Source organism: Mchenga conophoros, linkage group LG1 (assembly GCF_057382185.1).
Source record: "Mchenga conophoros isolate Kocher_MC1m ecotype Shallow Benthic linkage group LG1, M_conophoros_male_GT1.1, whole genome shotgun sequence".
NCBI lineage: Eukaryota > Metazoa > Chordata > Actinopteri > Cichliformes > Cichlidae > Mchenga > Mchenga conophoros.
The window spans coordinates 12,715,956-12,733,678 of record NC_140526.1 but is presented as its reverse complement, the minus strand read 5'-3'; the positions used below and the strand labels follow the sequence as shown (position 1 = coordinate 12,733,678).

At 38.5% G+C, this 17,723-nt stretch overlaps 1 protein-coding gene across 5 annotated transcripts in view; it reads left to right on the top strand.

Annotated features, from left to right (window-relative positions):
- The window catches only part of trpm7 (transient receptor potential cation channel, subfamily M, member 7), a 105,591-nt gene that overhangs the window by 74,196 nt on the left and 13,672 nt on the right, over positions 1–17,723 (top strand). For all 5 annotated transcript variants that reach the window (XM_085263456.1, XM_085263386.1, XM_085263539.1 and 2 more), the window contains exons 8-25: positions 71–245; positions 3,288–3,411; positions 4,611–4,683; positions 5,937–6,037; positions 6,444–6,578; positions 6,682–6,735; positions 6,829–6,969; positions 8,023–8,151; positions 8,264–8,541; positions 8,637–8,865; positions 9,324–9,479; positions 9,696–9,839; positions 13,563–13,691; positions 13,882–14,133; positions 15,933–16,107; positions 16,820–16,952; positions 17,118–17,296; positions 17,390–17,522. In XM_085263456.1, the coding sequence (XP_085119582.1) occupies positions 71–245; positions 3,288–3,411; positions 4,611–4,683; positions 5,937–6,037; positions 6,444–6,578; positions 6,682–6,735; positions 6,829–6,969; positions 8,023–8,151; positions 8,264–8,541; positions 8,637–8,865; positions 9,324–9,479; positions 9,696–9,839; positions 13,563–13,691; positions 13,882–14,133; positions 15,933–16,107; positions 16,820–16,952; positions 17,118–17,296; positions 17,390–17,522 (2,740 nt within the window). The remainder of the gene's footprint in view (positions 1–70; positions 246–3,287; positions 3,412–4,610; positions 4,684–5,936; positions 6,038–6,443; positions 6,579–6,681; positions 6,736–6,828; positions 6,970–8,022; positions 8,152–8,263; positions 8,542–8,636; positions 8,866–9,323; positions 9,480–9,695; positions 9,840–13,562; positions 13,692–13,881; positions 14,134–15,932; positions 16,108–16,819; positions 16,953–17,117; positions 17,297–17,389; positions 17,523–17,723) is intronic.

Genomic DNA, 17,723 nt, shown 5'->3' with positions numbered 1-17,723 from the left:
AGGGAGTTATTTTAAGTAACATAATTATCTGATGCATATTCATTTTTTATTTTTGTTTTTTTCCCCCAAGGAATTGGTCAAGGGGTTCCTGTCGTAGCCTTGATCTTTGAGGGTGGTCCCAATGTGATCCTGACTGTGCTGGAGTACCTTCAGGAGAGTCCTCCTGTCCCAGTGGTGGTGTGTGAGGGGACCGGCAGAGCTGCTGACATATTGGCCTACGTCCACAAGCAAACCGAGGAGGGCGGGTAGGATGAACATTCACTGATGCCATGAAAACAACCAAAATTTGCCAACAGTAGAATTTACTGGATAAAAATTAAAATTTCAACTTAAATTTTAGATATGAAAAGCAAAACTTAACAGTAAACCGCAAATGCTGAGGAACCCTATATGCAACCAAAGAAAGTTGAAGGATTTCAGTCATTTTATTAAAACTTCCAGTAGAGCTGGGCGATATAAGATTTTTTTCATATCACGATATGTTTTTTTCATTTCAGGCGATAACGATATCTATCACGATATAAGCCAAATAACTATATTTCTAAGATTTAAATGTGCCGTTGCTCACAAGTAAAATGTGAAATAATCAGCAGCTTGTTTTTATTTAAATATTTATTTCCCATAATAAGTTCAACAGGGTAGATGTACTTAAGGAACATGAGACCTTTTCAGATAAATAAAGGCAAATATTGCAAACTACACAAAAGGCAGCCGCTAAAGCGTTTAAGTTTCAAAATAGTACAAACGAAACAGACTAAATTGTCAATTCCACTTAGAAACAAAATATTAATTCTAAAAATAAATCTTAGTTTGTTTTACAGAAGAACAGACAAAATTGACTAACTTTTGTCAATATCAAATAAACTGAGAACTAAAAGGAAATTCTCAATCTCTCCTTGTTGTATAGCTTAGCTTTTCAAACAGTTTTAACAGTTACTTTAGTCTGACAAAAGCCGAATGACGAATTAGCGCTTCCAATCAGAGACTGAGGCTACGTCCACACGTACACGGGTATTTTTGAAAACGGAGATTTTCCGTTTTCGTTTTAAAAAATAATCCCGTCCACACATAAAGGCAGAAATGAAGGAAAACGCTGCTATGAACATGCCAAAGCAGCAGGTGGCGCTAGATTCCTAACCGTGCAGAAATGTTGGCCAATCAGAAGTCTAGAAGCCTCGGTGGGGAAAAAGGAAACAAAGCTGGGGCATAGAAGCAGAACCGAGTCGTATGTGTGGAGTGACAGTAACTGTGTGTATATGTAAGCATTTAAACACTGCAGAGAGTAGAATTAACAGTAACAGTATTGTAGAAATTCATTTCACTGACACAATAACGTGGCGCACAGTGTGACGTCAAAAAATGCGCACACATTTGACGCTGCGTTTTCTCCGTTTTTCTGGTCCACACGTAAATGCAAAAACGGAGTTTTCAAAAATCTTCGTTTTCAGTGACCAAAAACGCTGTTTACGTGTGGACGAAAGGTGCAAACGCATAGAAAAATCTGCATTTTCAAAAATACCCGGGTACGTGTGGACGTAGCGCATGCACCAGTTTATTGTATTTCCAGACTTGTTTTCGGCACAATTTACAGTGAACGCTACTCTGTTTTTTGTCAGACTTGAAATAGCCGAAATACCTTCACACTACGGAACTTCTATGGCTCTTCCGTTCGACAATCTCTCCGGCATTGGAACCATCATCTGTTTTCTCTTCGGTAACCTTCGGTCACGCTCGGTTGATTTTTCTAGTCAGCACACTCATTTCCTCCATTACCCGGGCGGTACGGTGGCTGGCTGCTTCCCAAACAAATACACATGTGCGGCTCGGCACTTGTGCTGTACGTAACAAGTCACGTGACGTGACGCTGCAGCTGTGATTGGTTCAGCTCTGCGCTACGTAATTTGGATTGGCTGTTCTTTTTTTTTTTTCTTTTTTTTAAGAGGACAAGAGCGGCGAGGTCTATCGCGTTTAATTTATAATTTAATAGTTTAATTTTTCTATCGAGAAAAAGTTATATCGCGATACATATCGTTATCGTTCTATCGCCCAGCTCTAACTTCCAGTGTGCATTTAAAATCTTCAAAGTTGTCTAAGTGAGACTATTTCTGAATCATGATACTGTTATTGCTAAATAATTTGCTGCTTTAATTGACACAATTTTTCCTTCCTTTTTGTCTTTCTTTTAACTTTGTTTTGATAACAATACTTTTTGTGGCTTTTATTTATTTCTGACATCTATTTCCGACTTGTAAATAGCTCCGTTCACACAAACATTCAGGCATTTTTATGAAACACAAGAGATATGTATATGTCAGTAGCATTGGGTTTTACAATAAGAATAGGACTTGTTTGATGATTTGAAGTGAAATTAAATTGAGTATATGAGGTAGAATATGTAATAAAATAAAGAAAAAAAGACATTTGCAAAATAGTATTAAAATACATGAAGTGATTGTAGAACTGCAGTATTTAAACATGGTGTTTAAGCTTATTATTTATGTTATTGGAACAGGAAATGTTATTTCTGAAGATGGGAACGTAGAAGGGCCAGTAAATTAACAGCTTCACTTTCATGCACAGCTTTCTTGTCACCATGGCACACCAGTACAGCATTTACATTATTGCAGACGCAGCACCACTCTGTCTCTAAATCTCTTTGCTCCTCTCTCCCCTTATGAACAGGGCCCAAATATACTTTAAATCTCCCATTTGGGCTTCAGTTCAACCTGGTCACCATTTGATAAACCAAACAGAACCATATCAATCGTAAAAGCAGAGACGAGCTCCTGAGACGATTTAAAACGAGTGTTTCTCATTTTCCCTTAAAATTAAAAAGTCATAGTTTACTTCATATTTTACACTTGCCTCTCTGTGATCCACCAGTGGGATCTGCCCCACAGTTTGAGAAACACTAGGATGAAATAAGGGGTTGCTCCAAGGCGAAGTATAGGACTGAAAAAGTATTTTTTATCATGCAGTGCCACTGGAGTGCATTCAAAGCATAAAAATATGGCTGAAAAGGTTCATCTTTAGTTTATTCATTATTAAGGATCTATTTGTTTTCCTAGGACAAAAGGAGTAGTGTATCACAACATTAAGACAAGACATTTGTGTAGCTCTTTGGATAAATTGTTCCTTCTTTCACCAGTACTAGTCTAGAACTTCATGCAACCCTAAAACACAATCATATTAATATTGCTAAACAAGTGTTATATGGGTAATATGATGGAATCAAACCCATAAAGCATTTTATAGCTGTGTATTTTAGCAGTTTAACTTTTCCACAGCGGCCTCCCTGATGGAGTGGAAACAGACATTATTGCAACCATCAAGAAAACCTTCAACTTCAGCCAAGGTGAAGCAATCCATCTCTTTCAGACTCTGATGGAGTGCATGAAGAGCAAAGAACTGGTAAACTTTCACTTTCTTAATCACATTTAGTTGCTCTTAATTCTTATTTATATTCACTCATTTTCTCCCACAGTGACAGTGATTTGGGAAGTTCAGAGGGACTAAACAGAAATGTATAAAAACTAAAAGCACCAGAAATTGTGAAAGAAGGTGGTTTAGATTTCAACCTAAACAGGGGGTTTTCAAAGTATGATACCATGGGCCTCCCCACCCAAACAAAGCTGAAACTTTACCTTGACAGAAAGACACACCACCGAGGAAGGGTTTGAGAGATGCAAGCAAAAGCATAACCTTACCAGTAATTTGTGGCGTATAACCTTGTATTTTGTTCTTCTTTCGTTCTGTTTGTTTACATTTTGATATCCTTAAAACTGCGATAAAACTCAACTTTTGATAGATCTTACTTTTTTTTTAAACACGAGTCTTCCTAAATAGCAGAATTGGTTTCAAAACTGTTGGACTGAGATGAATTACAACTTTGAGGTTAAAGAGAAGAGCAGAAGCACTCTCCAGGAAAAGAAAGACAAAAGGCATAACAATTAATCCATATCAGAATCATGTCTTCCAACAGCTATGAAAAAAATAGAATTGAATCTAATTTTTGGCAATTGCACAGTTTTACTTAAAATTGATCTAAATCAGTAAAAGTTTTTACTTTCATAATTAAGAAATAAAATAAAATAAAAGTAGGACATCGAGACCTTTATTTGTAATTACACTTATAGATTTTGATTGGTACTGGACAATAAAGACATAAGAGAAGAGAAGGTTATTTGAGCCTAAAAATAAGGATTTTGTGTTTCTTTGTAGAGATGGATTGAGAGAGATAATGAGCACAAATGCTGGTGCAAATTGTATTATATTTCACATCTCTTCTGATACACTTCTCTGTTACCTCTACCTGATTGAAATCCTCTTAACCTCCTGAGCCAAACAGCACACTAATGCAGAGACGACTGCGGATGTAATGTTGTAGAATAGAATAGATTAGAAAAGAATAGCTTTTTATTGTCATTGTACTTGTACAACAAAATTGTGGATGTAAAATCTGCCTTCTTGCATATTGGTGACAACTGCTGATTTTTCTAAATAGTGGATGTTTTTTTGGGGGGGTGTTATGATTTCAGCTTCAACCATGTGGATAATGTCTGTGGGAGCCTTATTATAAGTGTTTTTTGTGTTGTTTGTTTTTTTTAAAGATCACTGTGTTTCACATCAGTTCTGAGGAACATCAAGATATTGATGTAGCCATTCTAAGGGCCTTACTCCAAGGTTAGTGGATTCATTTTCTCTGAACCTTTTATCCTCTCATTTTCTTTAATAAAGGAGCCAAAAAAGAAAGTCATGTAAAGTTGATTCAGTTTGTTCATACACTATAGCCATTGGCATTTGAAGCTTAAGATTTCAAGACTTGGTAATGTTGTTTTTCTGATATAGATATGCTTTGAGAACCTAGTTCCCCCCAGTGTGCCCTTTTCTTTCAGCTCTGAGGAGATCATGTTGCTCACATTCACATGGCCTCCTTATTCCAACAATCACTGAGCTCTGTCTCTCACAGCTGTATCCCACCCTTCTCTGTATCCTATTAAAAAAAAACTTTTTATTATGTCCTGCCATTATTCTTTGAATCTTTTTATTGTAAAATTGTATAGGAGAATAATATAGTTAAAATGTTGTTAAATTAAAACGCAAGCAGTCTTTTTCTCTTAACAAAACACGTGAATGGGGTTAAGCATGTTCAGAAGATAAAAGTTGAGGGCTGTGGCTTAAATATCCACTTAGGCAAATATTTGTCAGTCTCAGGTGCTGTTTTCATAGTACAATACTAGCTCACCCTTAAAAAGATCCTGGGGTGCAACCACTTTTTTGCTTTTAAAAAATATTGGGGTTTCTTCAGAGATCCTTGAGTTTTCTAATGAGATATAGATTGTCTCTTATACATATATTTAGGTATTGTTAATGGGCACCATTCTTCCTTTGTTTGTTTGTTTTTTTTTAACCTAAAGACTAATTTCAATCAAACGTAGCATAAGAGTGTAAATGGTTCCATCCAGAAACCTGTGCAGATTAGACTAATTACTTGATGGAAGCATGAAAAAGTAAGAGTTATTTTTGCACATTTGCTTCCTTTTTCACTTTCCATTTGCAGGTAAAATGAGACGCAAACAAAAAGATCAGGGAAAATGACCTCAGATTGAAGAACTTACTTTCCTTTTTTACATCCAGACAGCATAAATTATGTGTACTGTGGTCATGACCATTCGATTCAGATGGCTCCTAAAGTACAATCAGGTAGATTAGTGTAGAAGAGACCAGTGGACTGAGCGGGATCTACTTTGTAGTCTAATCTGCTCTGTAGCTGTATTAGTGTGTAATTGACTGTATTACTGTGCTGGACATGCTCTGCTAATGCCCTCTAATCCTGTGTGTTGGCTAACAGGAAATACACAGTTAATAAGGCTTTAGTTGCCTGTGAAGTAATGTGTTTCTGTGTGTTTATACATAGCTTTACCTGTGTGTTTCAGGCACAAACGCATCTGCCTTCGATCAGCTGGTCCTGACTTTGGCCTGGGACCGTGTAGACATTGCCAAGAATCATGTGTTTGTGTACGGACAGCAGCTCCTGGTATGTCTGCATGTTTGTTTGTGTGTGTGTGAGCCACAACTCCCAGGAATGTTTGCTTAGCTCAGCATTAGCTACAAACCTTTGCACTCACCCAAAATAACCCCAGAATTGTTGTTGACCACAGTTTGTAGTCTGAAGACCCAGGAGACTGTTTGGGCAGGCTGCCACGAATTACTTGTCTTGACTGTAACGTGAACCTTATTACAGTTGTCTTCATAAGCAGGCCTCAGTGCCTTTGTTTATTTTAAAACTGGAGGACTTCTGGCTCTTGTGTAAATAAGAGAGTGGATAATATAATTTTTATTTGTATTTGGGTTTTTGTTTTTTTGGTCTTCTTAATTTTGTTTTATAGATATTTTCTATAAGAGAATGCTTCATACCAACATGTGTATTTTTGTGTGTGAAGGTGAGCTCTTTGGAACAAGCAATGTTGGATGCACTTGTAATGGACAGGGTGGACTTTGTTAAGCTGCTCATAGAGAATGGAGTGAGCATGCACCGTTTCCTGACAATCAGTCGGCTCGAGGAGCTCTACAACACGGTACCATCCTATGTCATGTTATAGCCACTTAATGAGAGAGGTGATGGGTATAAAAGATGTCATTTTAAATGTGTGGTGTTTGTATTTTTTTTTTATATTGTAGAAGCAACCTCCCAACAACCCAACTCTTCTTCACCTTGTTAGAGATGTCAAACAGGTAATTGCTTCATTTACTATCAATTTACACAATCTTTTTTTCCTGATATTAAGTGTAATCCTCTTAATCTATGTTTATTGTACCTTTTTACAGAGCCATCTGCCTCCAAATTATAAAATCACTTTGATTGACGTTGGCCTGGTTATTGAGTACCTGATGGGCGGGACTTACAGGTGCAACTACACCAGGAAACGCTTTCGAATCATTTACAACAATCTTCATGGAAATAGTAGGGTGAGAAACGGCTGATATTTTTAATGTGTCATAAAACTCTTCCACTTTGTATTTTATTTTAACTTTTAGCCATCAGTGCTGGACAGACCTGGCATACCCAAATGTCTAGTGAGGGTGCATTGGGAGTGTCTTATGGAGGCCCTGATTTGCAAAAACTTCAGTTCCTACCTTAGCAATCCAAAGATGGCTGGGGAGATCGAGAATCGTGGACCATGTTTCGCACCTCTATTGCTGAAGCTGCTATATGGAGCTATGGTCACAAGGTGTCTTGATAACCCCAAAACAAGATATTGGACACCAGAGGTGAACAGAACGTTCAGGTTATAGAATTGTTTAGCTTGGGTTTGCTTGTAATGCCGTAGATGCGGCTAACAGGTACTGACTGGCGAAGTGAACTCTGTCCCTAGGAGTAACTGAAGCAAAAGCTGTGGTGTGGGAGGAGCTCGGTGAAATCCTCAACTATGGTCAGAAGCCTTGGGAAGTGACCAGAAAATTAGTTTGCAGGCAGATACAAGTGGCAGAAATGAGCTTCTTCTCAAAGGTGTTCGGCTTTCCCTTAGAGCTAGGGTGAGGGCCCGGCCATTCAGGAGGGGCTCAGAGTAGAGACACTACTCTTCCACATCAAAAAGACCCTGTTGAGGTGATTTGGGCATCTGACAAGGAAGCATCCTGGACGTGAGGTGTTTTGTAGGTTGTTTCCTACAGGTCAGGCCCAGGACGCACTGGATAGACTGTTTCTCAGCTTGCTTGGGAGCACCTCTCTGACGCCCCAGATGAAGTGGAGGAGGTGGCGGATGAGAGGGGAGATCTTGGTTTATTTAATTAGACTGCTATCCTTGCAGCCCATTCTCACATATGCAGCAGAAAATGGATGGATGGATTTAGGCCAATATTTTGGTTTTTTTATCTTGCCAAGCTAACAAGCAAACATTGTCAACAAAACATGTTGGTGACATTGTTGGTTGACATATTTTGGGCTTTAATATCTATAATTATATTTGTTATGAACAAGTAGTCTACTAAACGTGAATATGGGTTCATGTTTTTGCACAGAGGTCTGGGCGCCATACAGCAGGTCCTGGTTTAAGAAAAAGTCATGAGTCTTTTAGCATGCAGGCTGACAAGAAGGAGAAGACAAGGCACAACCACTTTATCAAGACTGCGCAACCGTACAAACCCAAGGTAAACATGCCTAAAAGGCTGTGGTGAATTAAAGCCTCTGCATATCTGGAACCATTGTTGAAAGTAAGGTCTGTCTCCTTCTTAACCCCCCATTGTTCATTTCACTTCTCAGCTCGAGTCTTCCACCGAGCAGAAACAAAAGAGAAGCAAAGAAGAGATTGTGGACATTGACGACCCAGAGACGCGGCGTTTCCCCTACCCTTTTAATGAGCTCCTGGTCTGGGCTGTGCTGATGAAAAGGCAGAAAATGTCACTCTTCCTCTGGCAGCATGGAGAAGAAAACATGGCAAAGGCACTGGTGGCCTGCAAACTCTGCCGGTCTATGAGCTATGAGGCCAAGAAGAGCGATGTAGTGGATGACACCTCAGAGGAGCTAAAGGAGTACTCAAAGTAAGATTTTCTGTGACTTTTGATACGTTTCAGATATGAGTGAAATATTCTTTTTATATATCAGGAGTGAAATAATCATGCGTGTTGTATCACAGTGAGTTTGGGAGGTTGGCAGTAGACCTGCTGGAGCAGTCATTCAGGCAGGATGAGACTATGGCCATGAAGCTTCTGACTTATGAGCTAAAGAACTGGAGCAACTCCACCTGTTTGAAGTTGGCTGTCTCGTCTCACCTACGACCATTTGTGGCTCATACCTGCACCCAGATGCTGCTGTCAGACATGTGGATGGGACGACTGAATATGCGCAAGAACTCCTGGTACAAGGTTCATGTTCCATTTAGATTTTAATTTTGGTAGAAGATAAAGCTGGTATAATTTTCATGTGATATTTAGAGCTTTGCTTGCAGATCTAATATACAAAAATTGCTATCAGTACCTTTTATTTAAAAATGGTCAACAAAAATCTATCTTCTGTACCTGTTAAGTGAGTCATTAGGGAATAAAGCATTTATTTAAGGAGGTCATACTCTGAAATCAAGGTTAGACCTTAAGCAGCTAATGAAGCTGAGTTACACTGTAGTGATTAATCACACTATAGAAAAGCAGAAAAGTATTTACATTTGTGAAAACAGCAAAATTGGCAGCAAAATTGGCAGTGCACACATCAGGTTAGTTTTTCTCTTAAATGGCAATATTATGGGTTTCATCAGTGTTTGTAATTCAAAGGACTGTCTCAACAAATATAGCAGTACCCACCCCCATGAGTTTGCATGTATCTGCAGGTGATTCTGAGTATCTTGGTGCCTCCTGCCATCCTCCTGCTGGAGTACAAATCCAAGGCTGAGATGGCTCACATTCCTCAGAGTCAGGATGACCACCAGATGACCATGGAGGACAGCGAACACAACTTCCAGATCATAGCTGAAGACATTCAAATGGTTAGATTTACACACTGTCTTTGTCTTGTGTGCACTCTAGAATTCACCAATGTTTTGACAGACTTTATGAATGAAAAGCTGTCAATTTGTTCTAGTTGAGCAGTATTAAAGGCTGTATCTATGTATAACAATGAAAAGTGGGAAAACTGTAATATTCAGATAATTAAATCTTTTTTCCTCATTGTGTAATTTGGGCCTGTTTAATGTTTTTTGCAGGATGTGTTTAAGGAGACAAGATCCCATGACCATGTGGAGACAAAAAGTGACATGGAGACACATGTTCGTTCCAGGAAGCTGCCTTTAACCAGGAAAATCTATGCCTTCTATCATGCTCCTATTGTCAAGTTCTGGTCCAATACGGTATGAAGATTACAGTGAAAGCGCATAGATATATATGGAAAAGCAAGTTGACTAAGATCTTCTCAGACACTTAAATTATCTTTTTGCCAGCATTGCTTCACTTAAGAAATTTAGTCGCCAAATATCCTTCAACTAAAGCCAACATGCACCCTTGTGTCAGGGAATCAGATAACATACAAGAGGTTTCTGCCACAACTTTATCTACTCCTTGGTGCATGGAGAAGGGGATAAAGTCTGAAGAAGTTAAAACTCCAGCAATACGTGTCTAGGAAAAATTCAGTAAAGCAATAAAGGTGTTGCTCGAGACTTAACGACTTGAGGTAATCAAACACCATTGAGACAGTAGAAGGTACAAGGGGCAGCCCTGATTGATCTCACAGTATCTCACCCACATGAAAGCTTATGGAACATAATCACACTAAAATATCCAATATAAAACTTACAATTAATGGTTCTAGATTATTGGTAAGAGGTCTTTATATATATTTTTTCTTCTTGTTCTTGTCTTGTATCTGGTATTCATCATTCAGTTGTGGGTTTTGTTTTACCTGTGTTTAGGCAGTCCCCAAGTGGCAAAGCACCACCTTCATCTCCACATCGTTACTTTTTATTTTAAATAAAATACAGTAGAGAGTGGGCAGGAAAGTGTGTTCAAATCAGAAGGCAAGGGGTGCACCTTTCAAACAGCACGAGTCCTTCTACTAATTTTCCTTGAGGAAAATTATGTTATAATATATTTTCTTAAATACGCTCATGCACTGTCAGGTTCACGCTCTTCTTTTCTCTCGCATTTTTCTCACTGTTGCCCAACACTAGTTCTCAGAAACTTAGGTTGGGACTGATCTTTGTTGGTTACTGATACATCACTAAAACCCACTAGCCTACAGAATATAGCCTCTGCCTACGCTTATCTACATCTGCTTTAGCAGATTTCATCCGAGTTTAAGCACATTACTGCATCACTGCACCGCTGACTTGCCTATCACCCGTGGGATAATGGCTGATTTTTCCAGCAGATCACACCTCACATGTCAAGGTTCAACAGTTTTCACAACTGACTTAATTAACGTTACACTAAGAAACTGGACGTGTGTGTGTGTGTGTGTGTGTGTGGGAGGACATTTTAAGACTTTCCCACAGTTTACAGTGTGTTTGACCTACTTAAAAAATTGTACTACTTAAGTAGCAATTTTATACAAACTTAAATTGAGAGTCAGCGTAACGATGGGAAACACTAGAGTTAGGCATTGCTTCCTTTCTGAACCCCTCCTGTGCTTAAAAAGTTATGTGACTTAAAAATAGCAGAAAAATAATGTTACTTAAAACATCAAAACTGGCTGATTCGTTTAGGGTCAGGTGGGAACTGTTCTCAGATTTAGTTGATTTTGATATGGAATGATATTTGCGTGGAGGCAAAGTTTCTTCAGAAATGCTGACAGTTAAGCTTGCTGACACAGACACTGCTGATGTTAAGCAGGTATAATGTTCACCGTCTTCGTTTACTGTGTTAGTTTGTTCATGGTTGTTGCTAGGTATAGAACACAAAGTGAAACTGAGGTTGGAAATGTCTCAAGTTTTGTTACTATTTAACCACAAAACAAACTGCTGGACAAATTTAAATTTGATCTGAGATATATCTATATCTGTCTATGTATCTATCTGTCTGTCTGTCTTCTGAGTCTGATTATATATATCAGAGTTTATTATTTTATCAGAGTGTCTGTGTAAAATTGTACAATATCTGGCTGTGCAGAAGTTGAAGAAATTTACTTAAAACCACATGCCAGCCTCATGGTGCCTCTAAAGAAAAAGTTGGACTCGACAAAAACATCAGGCATCTGACACTTATTCATCAGCACAAGAAAACATGTTCAGCAAATAGTAATAATATAGTAATGTGATACAAATTACACGTTTAAAGACTAATTTGATGTTATGGTACGACAGTTTGTCTGTGTAGGTTCTCAGTCATTTAGGTCATGGTAGTTTAAGGAGCTTGGAAAGAAAGTGACTGGACTTCTTAAAGTTTCTGGAAGACATTGCAAATCTCATCCAAGAGGCTTCTTTAGTTCTAAAACCAAATGGTGGAGAGTCCCAGATATTTAAACCCTAGTGCAGATTGTCCCTTAAGAGGGTCACTGACTCGCTATTATAAGAATATTACTACTGTGTGATGAGGCTCGTGATTAATAGTGGGTGAATGACTTTTTTTTGCTTTTTTTCCAAGCTCCTTAGACTAGTATGACAGTTGTACTTTAAAGTCTTCTGTATCATCTTCTCCTGTGTGACTATAAGATCATCTCGCTCCATCTTACTGGGATTTAAGTCACTCCTATCCTCTTTTCACCCTTCCCAGTGTTTGATCACAAGTTTCTGTTTACTTTTTGATGGTGGAGTTTTTTCGGTGGACGCAGTTTAGTGTTTTGATTGGTTTTCCTGTTGCCTTCTGTAGGTCACCTGGTTGTCGGTGGGTAGTAAAGACAAGTTTGCATGATAGGAGCAGTAGAGGAGAGCAACAGAGTGGGTTTTCTGTAGTTATTGACTTTCTTTGAACATATGGCTGCGCAGTATATGTCATATAGGTATTCATATTTAAAGTGTTACCAGAACTGAGGATTATCATTGTCATGATTATTTATATTTATATATTGGTGGTTTCCTCACTTAAGTGGTAGGGTCCATGTGAGGCTGGGAAAGACATAAGTGTGGGGACTGAGTAGTAGAGTCGGGGGGGGGGGGGGTTGGCAGCTTCCACTGAGGCTGCATTCTATTTCATTTTATTTTTTTAACTTTGTGTCATTGACATTTTATTTTATTAAAATGTTTGCAAAATAAACGGTACCTTTTCCACCATTCTATTGCCTAAAGACCTGCTTCATCAACATCATTTTTAAACCTTTTGTTGCCAAACATTAAAAACACCCCCTTGTTTGGTTTCTTGGTGGCACACTCATCCTGTTTCTTGTATCCTCCTCTAACACAACAGCCATCTGCATGGCCTCTTTTACCACATCGATGAACAGTCTCTTTGGCAGCTCTATTTTTAATATCCTCTGCCAATTATGTCAGGGATCCCTCTTCTGCACATGTCCAAAGAGGGCAAATGAACTACTAAGCCCAGGAGTTGTGACTAATATTGGGTTGTTAATATATTACAGTAAATGTGCTGCTGGTAAGAGGCCCTAAAGCCTTTATGGTTAGGTATTTACTTTTCAATTTATCACTGTGAGTAATCAGTTTTATATTAAATGCACTGACTAAACAGGTTTTAATAAAAATAACAATTGTTTGAGCATTTTCTGTTCCATTTATCAAGTAATCCACCAAAGTGCGCCATTAATACCTTCTGGGAACTGAGAGTTGTGAGTTTCACTTGAGACTGAGAGGGATGAATTTCTCTCACAATATTTATTCAGACGGCTAACCACCAGCTGAGCTCTGAGGCCAGAGACTTCAGGGACATGACTATTTGTTCCCAACTCAAAGTGATGAGGTTCAACCCTTTAGAAGGACTTTAACTGACCTCATCTCAAAATAATTAACTGAGGAAGTTATCTGAATTAGGGGCTCTTTGTAAGCCAGGGCCGTTTTCCATTTCCGTCCCCTCTGATTTATATACTATAGAGAATCTGCTGTGCATTGTTTCACATGTAGGAGGGATGGGAGGGAGGAATTTTTCTTTTTTTTTAAATGAACCTTACTTTATTTGTCTCCCATATTCAGCTCTTCTACTTGGGCTACTTGATGTTGTACACATATGTGGTGCTGGTGAAAATGTCTCAATGGCCTACTCTTCAAGAGTGGGTGGTCATCGTCTACATCTTTACGGCTGCCATTGAGAAAATCAGAGAGGTGCGTGGATCAGAAGTGTTCCTTTTTCAGATGCATGAGTCTCCATAAGTTCGTTGTCCAAAATGAGTTTGCATTTCATAGGAATACACAGAGGTTAGCTTATTATTACAGCTTCTTTCTGGAGGACTGACTGTTGTTTAATGTCTTTCTGATTTCACTTCTCTTCTCTATTACTGCTTTTACTCTCTAGATGTTTATGGCTGAGGCTGGCAAAATAAGTCAGAAAATAAAGGTGTGGTTCAGCGAATATTTCAACGTGTCCGACTTCCTGGCCATTGTGACCTTCTTTATTGGTTGTGGCCTGAGGTTGGGCGGAGGTGATGCCTTTGGCCCTGGGAGGACAGTTTATTGTCTTAACATCATCTTCTGGTATGTGCGACTCCTGGATTTCCTGACTGTTAATCAACAAGCTGGGCCCTACGTTATGATGATTGCCAAAATGGTGAGTCTTTTCTAAGTTTAGTATTCATTTGAACACAAATTTTACAGCAACTTGTGACACTGAGGATGAGATTGTTTAATTTACTTTCATACCACAAGCACAACAATGTCTGGTATGTGGTTCTAGGAAAATTCAACTTGAGGCATGCAGAGTGAATCTCACGTAAAAGGGAAAACATTGCCTCCAGGCTCCTGGGCCTGTCAGACATAGTTTCTGCATAACAGAAATGAAGAACTGCAGACTGAGTTACTTTATCCCCAGGTTGAGTGTTTTAGTCCTGCAAAACCTTTGTTGTGCTGGTTAACAAGGGGCATCCTCCTTTAGAGGCCCATGAAAACCCCAGAAACCTCAACAATAGTACCTAGCATGCTAGGTGTCCCATCCCCACCCCCACTCCCACTTTTACCTCTCATGTTAGACATACTGCAGCCCAGGTGGACGACGGCGTCTTCTAAAGCCAATTTCCTGCTTCTCTCAGCAGCCTCTGATAATGACCTGATAGCTTGTCAGAAGGCTTGTCCTCGAACCTCCATGCTTTCTGTGTGGTTGTTGGCCGCAAATTCTCCTTATCCCATCTCTGCAAGGAGCACCAGCTGCAAATCTGGCTTCTTCTTTTTTTCTTAGTTTGTTTCTAAAGTTTGTTCATAATTTAAACAAACTCTCAGAGATTCCTGGCTTTTGTGTATTGATGTATATGCCATGTTTATTTTCGCTTTTTTAATCACTTTCAATTCATATTTAAACAGCACCATCTGCAGGTATTGTACCGCACTATGTTATCCTAAACTGCCACATTTAGTTTCACCATTTATTGTGCTATTAAAATATAACATCACATGTTATGGTATAGTTAAATATAATATTGGATGAAATGATGAGATAAACTCTGAGGCTGGTTCATTTTATTTGGCATTCTGTGATGAAACACTAAATTCGCTTCCTTACTGGGACTAAACGATTATGAGCTAGCTTAGCACTTACTTGAGCTAAACTGATTAGCCTGGCTTTGTCCAAAGCTTAAACATGTCCATCAACCAGCTCCTTTAAATTCTGACACCCTTTAAAAATAAATAATTATTATAATAATAATAATTTGCAAAGTGAATTTTTTTAAAGGGGATTGTGTGGCATCACACTTAATTTGAAGTCTAATTGGTGCAATTCCAGGTGTTGATATATGGATTTTTTTTATTTTTTTTTTAAACCATTGGACAAAACCAGAAACATTATTTTGCTTGTTTTCAGTTTTGTTTTGTTTTTAGTTAAGAAGCTTCATATGTAGTTGGCATTTGAATAAATAAATATTATGTATATTTGACTAAAGTCTACTATATATACGGTATTTAAAAGTAGTGGTATTAGTGTTGTATTGGTGGTATTAGTGTTCCAACTCAGCCAGAAAGCAAATACATATTTCCTAATTTATTAGATTTCTTCTTAAATTAAGCAAAATTGAATCAGAATGTAATCAACATATGTTTAATTATGTGCATTTCAACAGCTTAAAAATGTATTAGACTAATAATCCTGGTGATTTCAGTACAAGCTTTGGAAAGATTTTCTATCAGCTAAAATCAATAATTTTTTAAACCAAACTAAAAACTGGAAAAGCATCAGCTTGTTTTTGTTTCATATAAAAACTTAAATTCGAGTTTACTTTAAATCCCGGATGTAACCTATATATACTAAAAAGTCCCTAAAAAATTTTTTAGCAGTCTAATATTTTCATATATGGATAATTAATATGGTTATTATTTATCCATCATGTTTTCCATTGACTTGATGTGATGCACTTGCAGGTGGCCAACATGTTCTATATTGTGGTAATAATGGCTATAGTCCTGCTGAGCTATGGAGTACCTAGGAAAGCTATTCTGTATCCGAATGAGGAGCCAAGCTGGACGCTGGCCAAAGACGTGGTTTTTCAGCCGTACTGGATGATGTATGGGGAAGTATATGCCTATGAAATCGATGGTAAGGACGATGAGCTTGGTAGGGGAGACTAGGAGGGTTAGGGCAGTTTTGTTCAAAGCTTCTCACCACAGCATGTCAGCTAATCATCAGTCAAAACAAGCACTGGAAATCAAACCCACGATATCCTAATCATCGTTTGCTCCCACAACCTCTTTGGCACAACATGGTTCCCAAACAGCGGCAACCAGAACAGGTCACTTTAGGAGGGCAGGACATTTTGCTCCACCACAGCATCAACTGTCCTGATGTGGCTCTTAATGGTCTAGATTAAAAGGCAGTGCTTAAGTGGTCATCATTTGTGTTGGGTGCATTTGAAGCTTTGGTGGAACAAAACACTTGGCCAACCTCCGTAATCTGAGCTGGTATGCTGACATTTTACAAGCTGCTAAATTGATCACATAGGTTATCATGACCTTGTGGCAGCTAAAGAATCAATTCACGATGTTTCAAACAGCTGTAGCCAGTAGAAATAAAAATAAAATGAATACGTCTGATACAAAACTATGAAGAATGTTACGACTGCAGTCATTTGAGCATTTTTTTCCAGTCATTTTTATCTCCATCACACTGTTGAAGCTTTGCTGTCCTCCTTTATCTTTGAATGTTAGTTGTAGAAGACAATGAATTAAACCTGCATGTGTGTGCATTGTAATATTAGAAGGTTGGTGGATGTTTGTCCTGCTCCCTCCTAATGGACTTCTTTCCTTCACAGTTTGTGCCAACAACAGTGATCAATCGGTGAAGTCGCTGTGCACAGCAGGAGTGTGGCTGACGCCTTTCCTACAAGCAGTCTACCTCTTTGTGCAGTACATATTGATGGTCAACCTCCTAATCGCCTTTTTCAAGTAAGTACTTTTTAGCCTCAGCATTGCCCAGCTTTGAGCTATGTGAACATTTAAACTTCTATTCCTCCATATTGGTTTTGTCCATTTACTGATACTGCTTTCTGATTTCATTGTTGATCTTGCCATTGATGCAGTTGACAGTTAAATGTTTAACTCTGCTTCCAGCAATGTCTATATGCAAGTAAAGTCCATTTCTAATCTGGTGTGGAAGTACCAGCGTTACCACTTCATTATGGCCTACCATGAGAAGCCTGTCCTCCCACCTCCCTTCATCCTACTGTGCCATATATACTCCCTCTTCTGTATGTGTAGAAAAAGGAAGAAGGAGAATATCTACGGACCAAGTATACTTTTTATACTCATTACAAGCAGTTTAAGTGGTCATCAAAGAAATGTACAGCAGTTACAAGTTGCTGTTGCTTCTTTTTTTTTTTCAGAGCTGTTTCTCACAGAGGAAGACCAAAAGAAGCTTCATGATTTTGAGGAGCAGTGTGTGGAGACGTACTTTCATGAGAAGGATGATCAGTTTCACTCGGGAAGTGAGGAACGCATACGCCTTACTTCAGAAAGGTAAGACCACTGTTGGCCTTCACAGAGGCAAGATACGTTTTCAAAGTATTAAAACAAATGGCAGTTTCTTTTTCTTTATTTGTTTTAATAAACACCCAGAAAATTGTACCAGTAATATTAAACAAGAAATCTATTTTCTTAAGTTTTATTTATATAGCACCAAATTATAACATGAGTCATCTCAGGGACATAAAAAGGCTG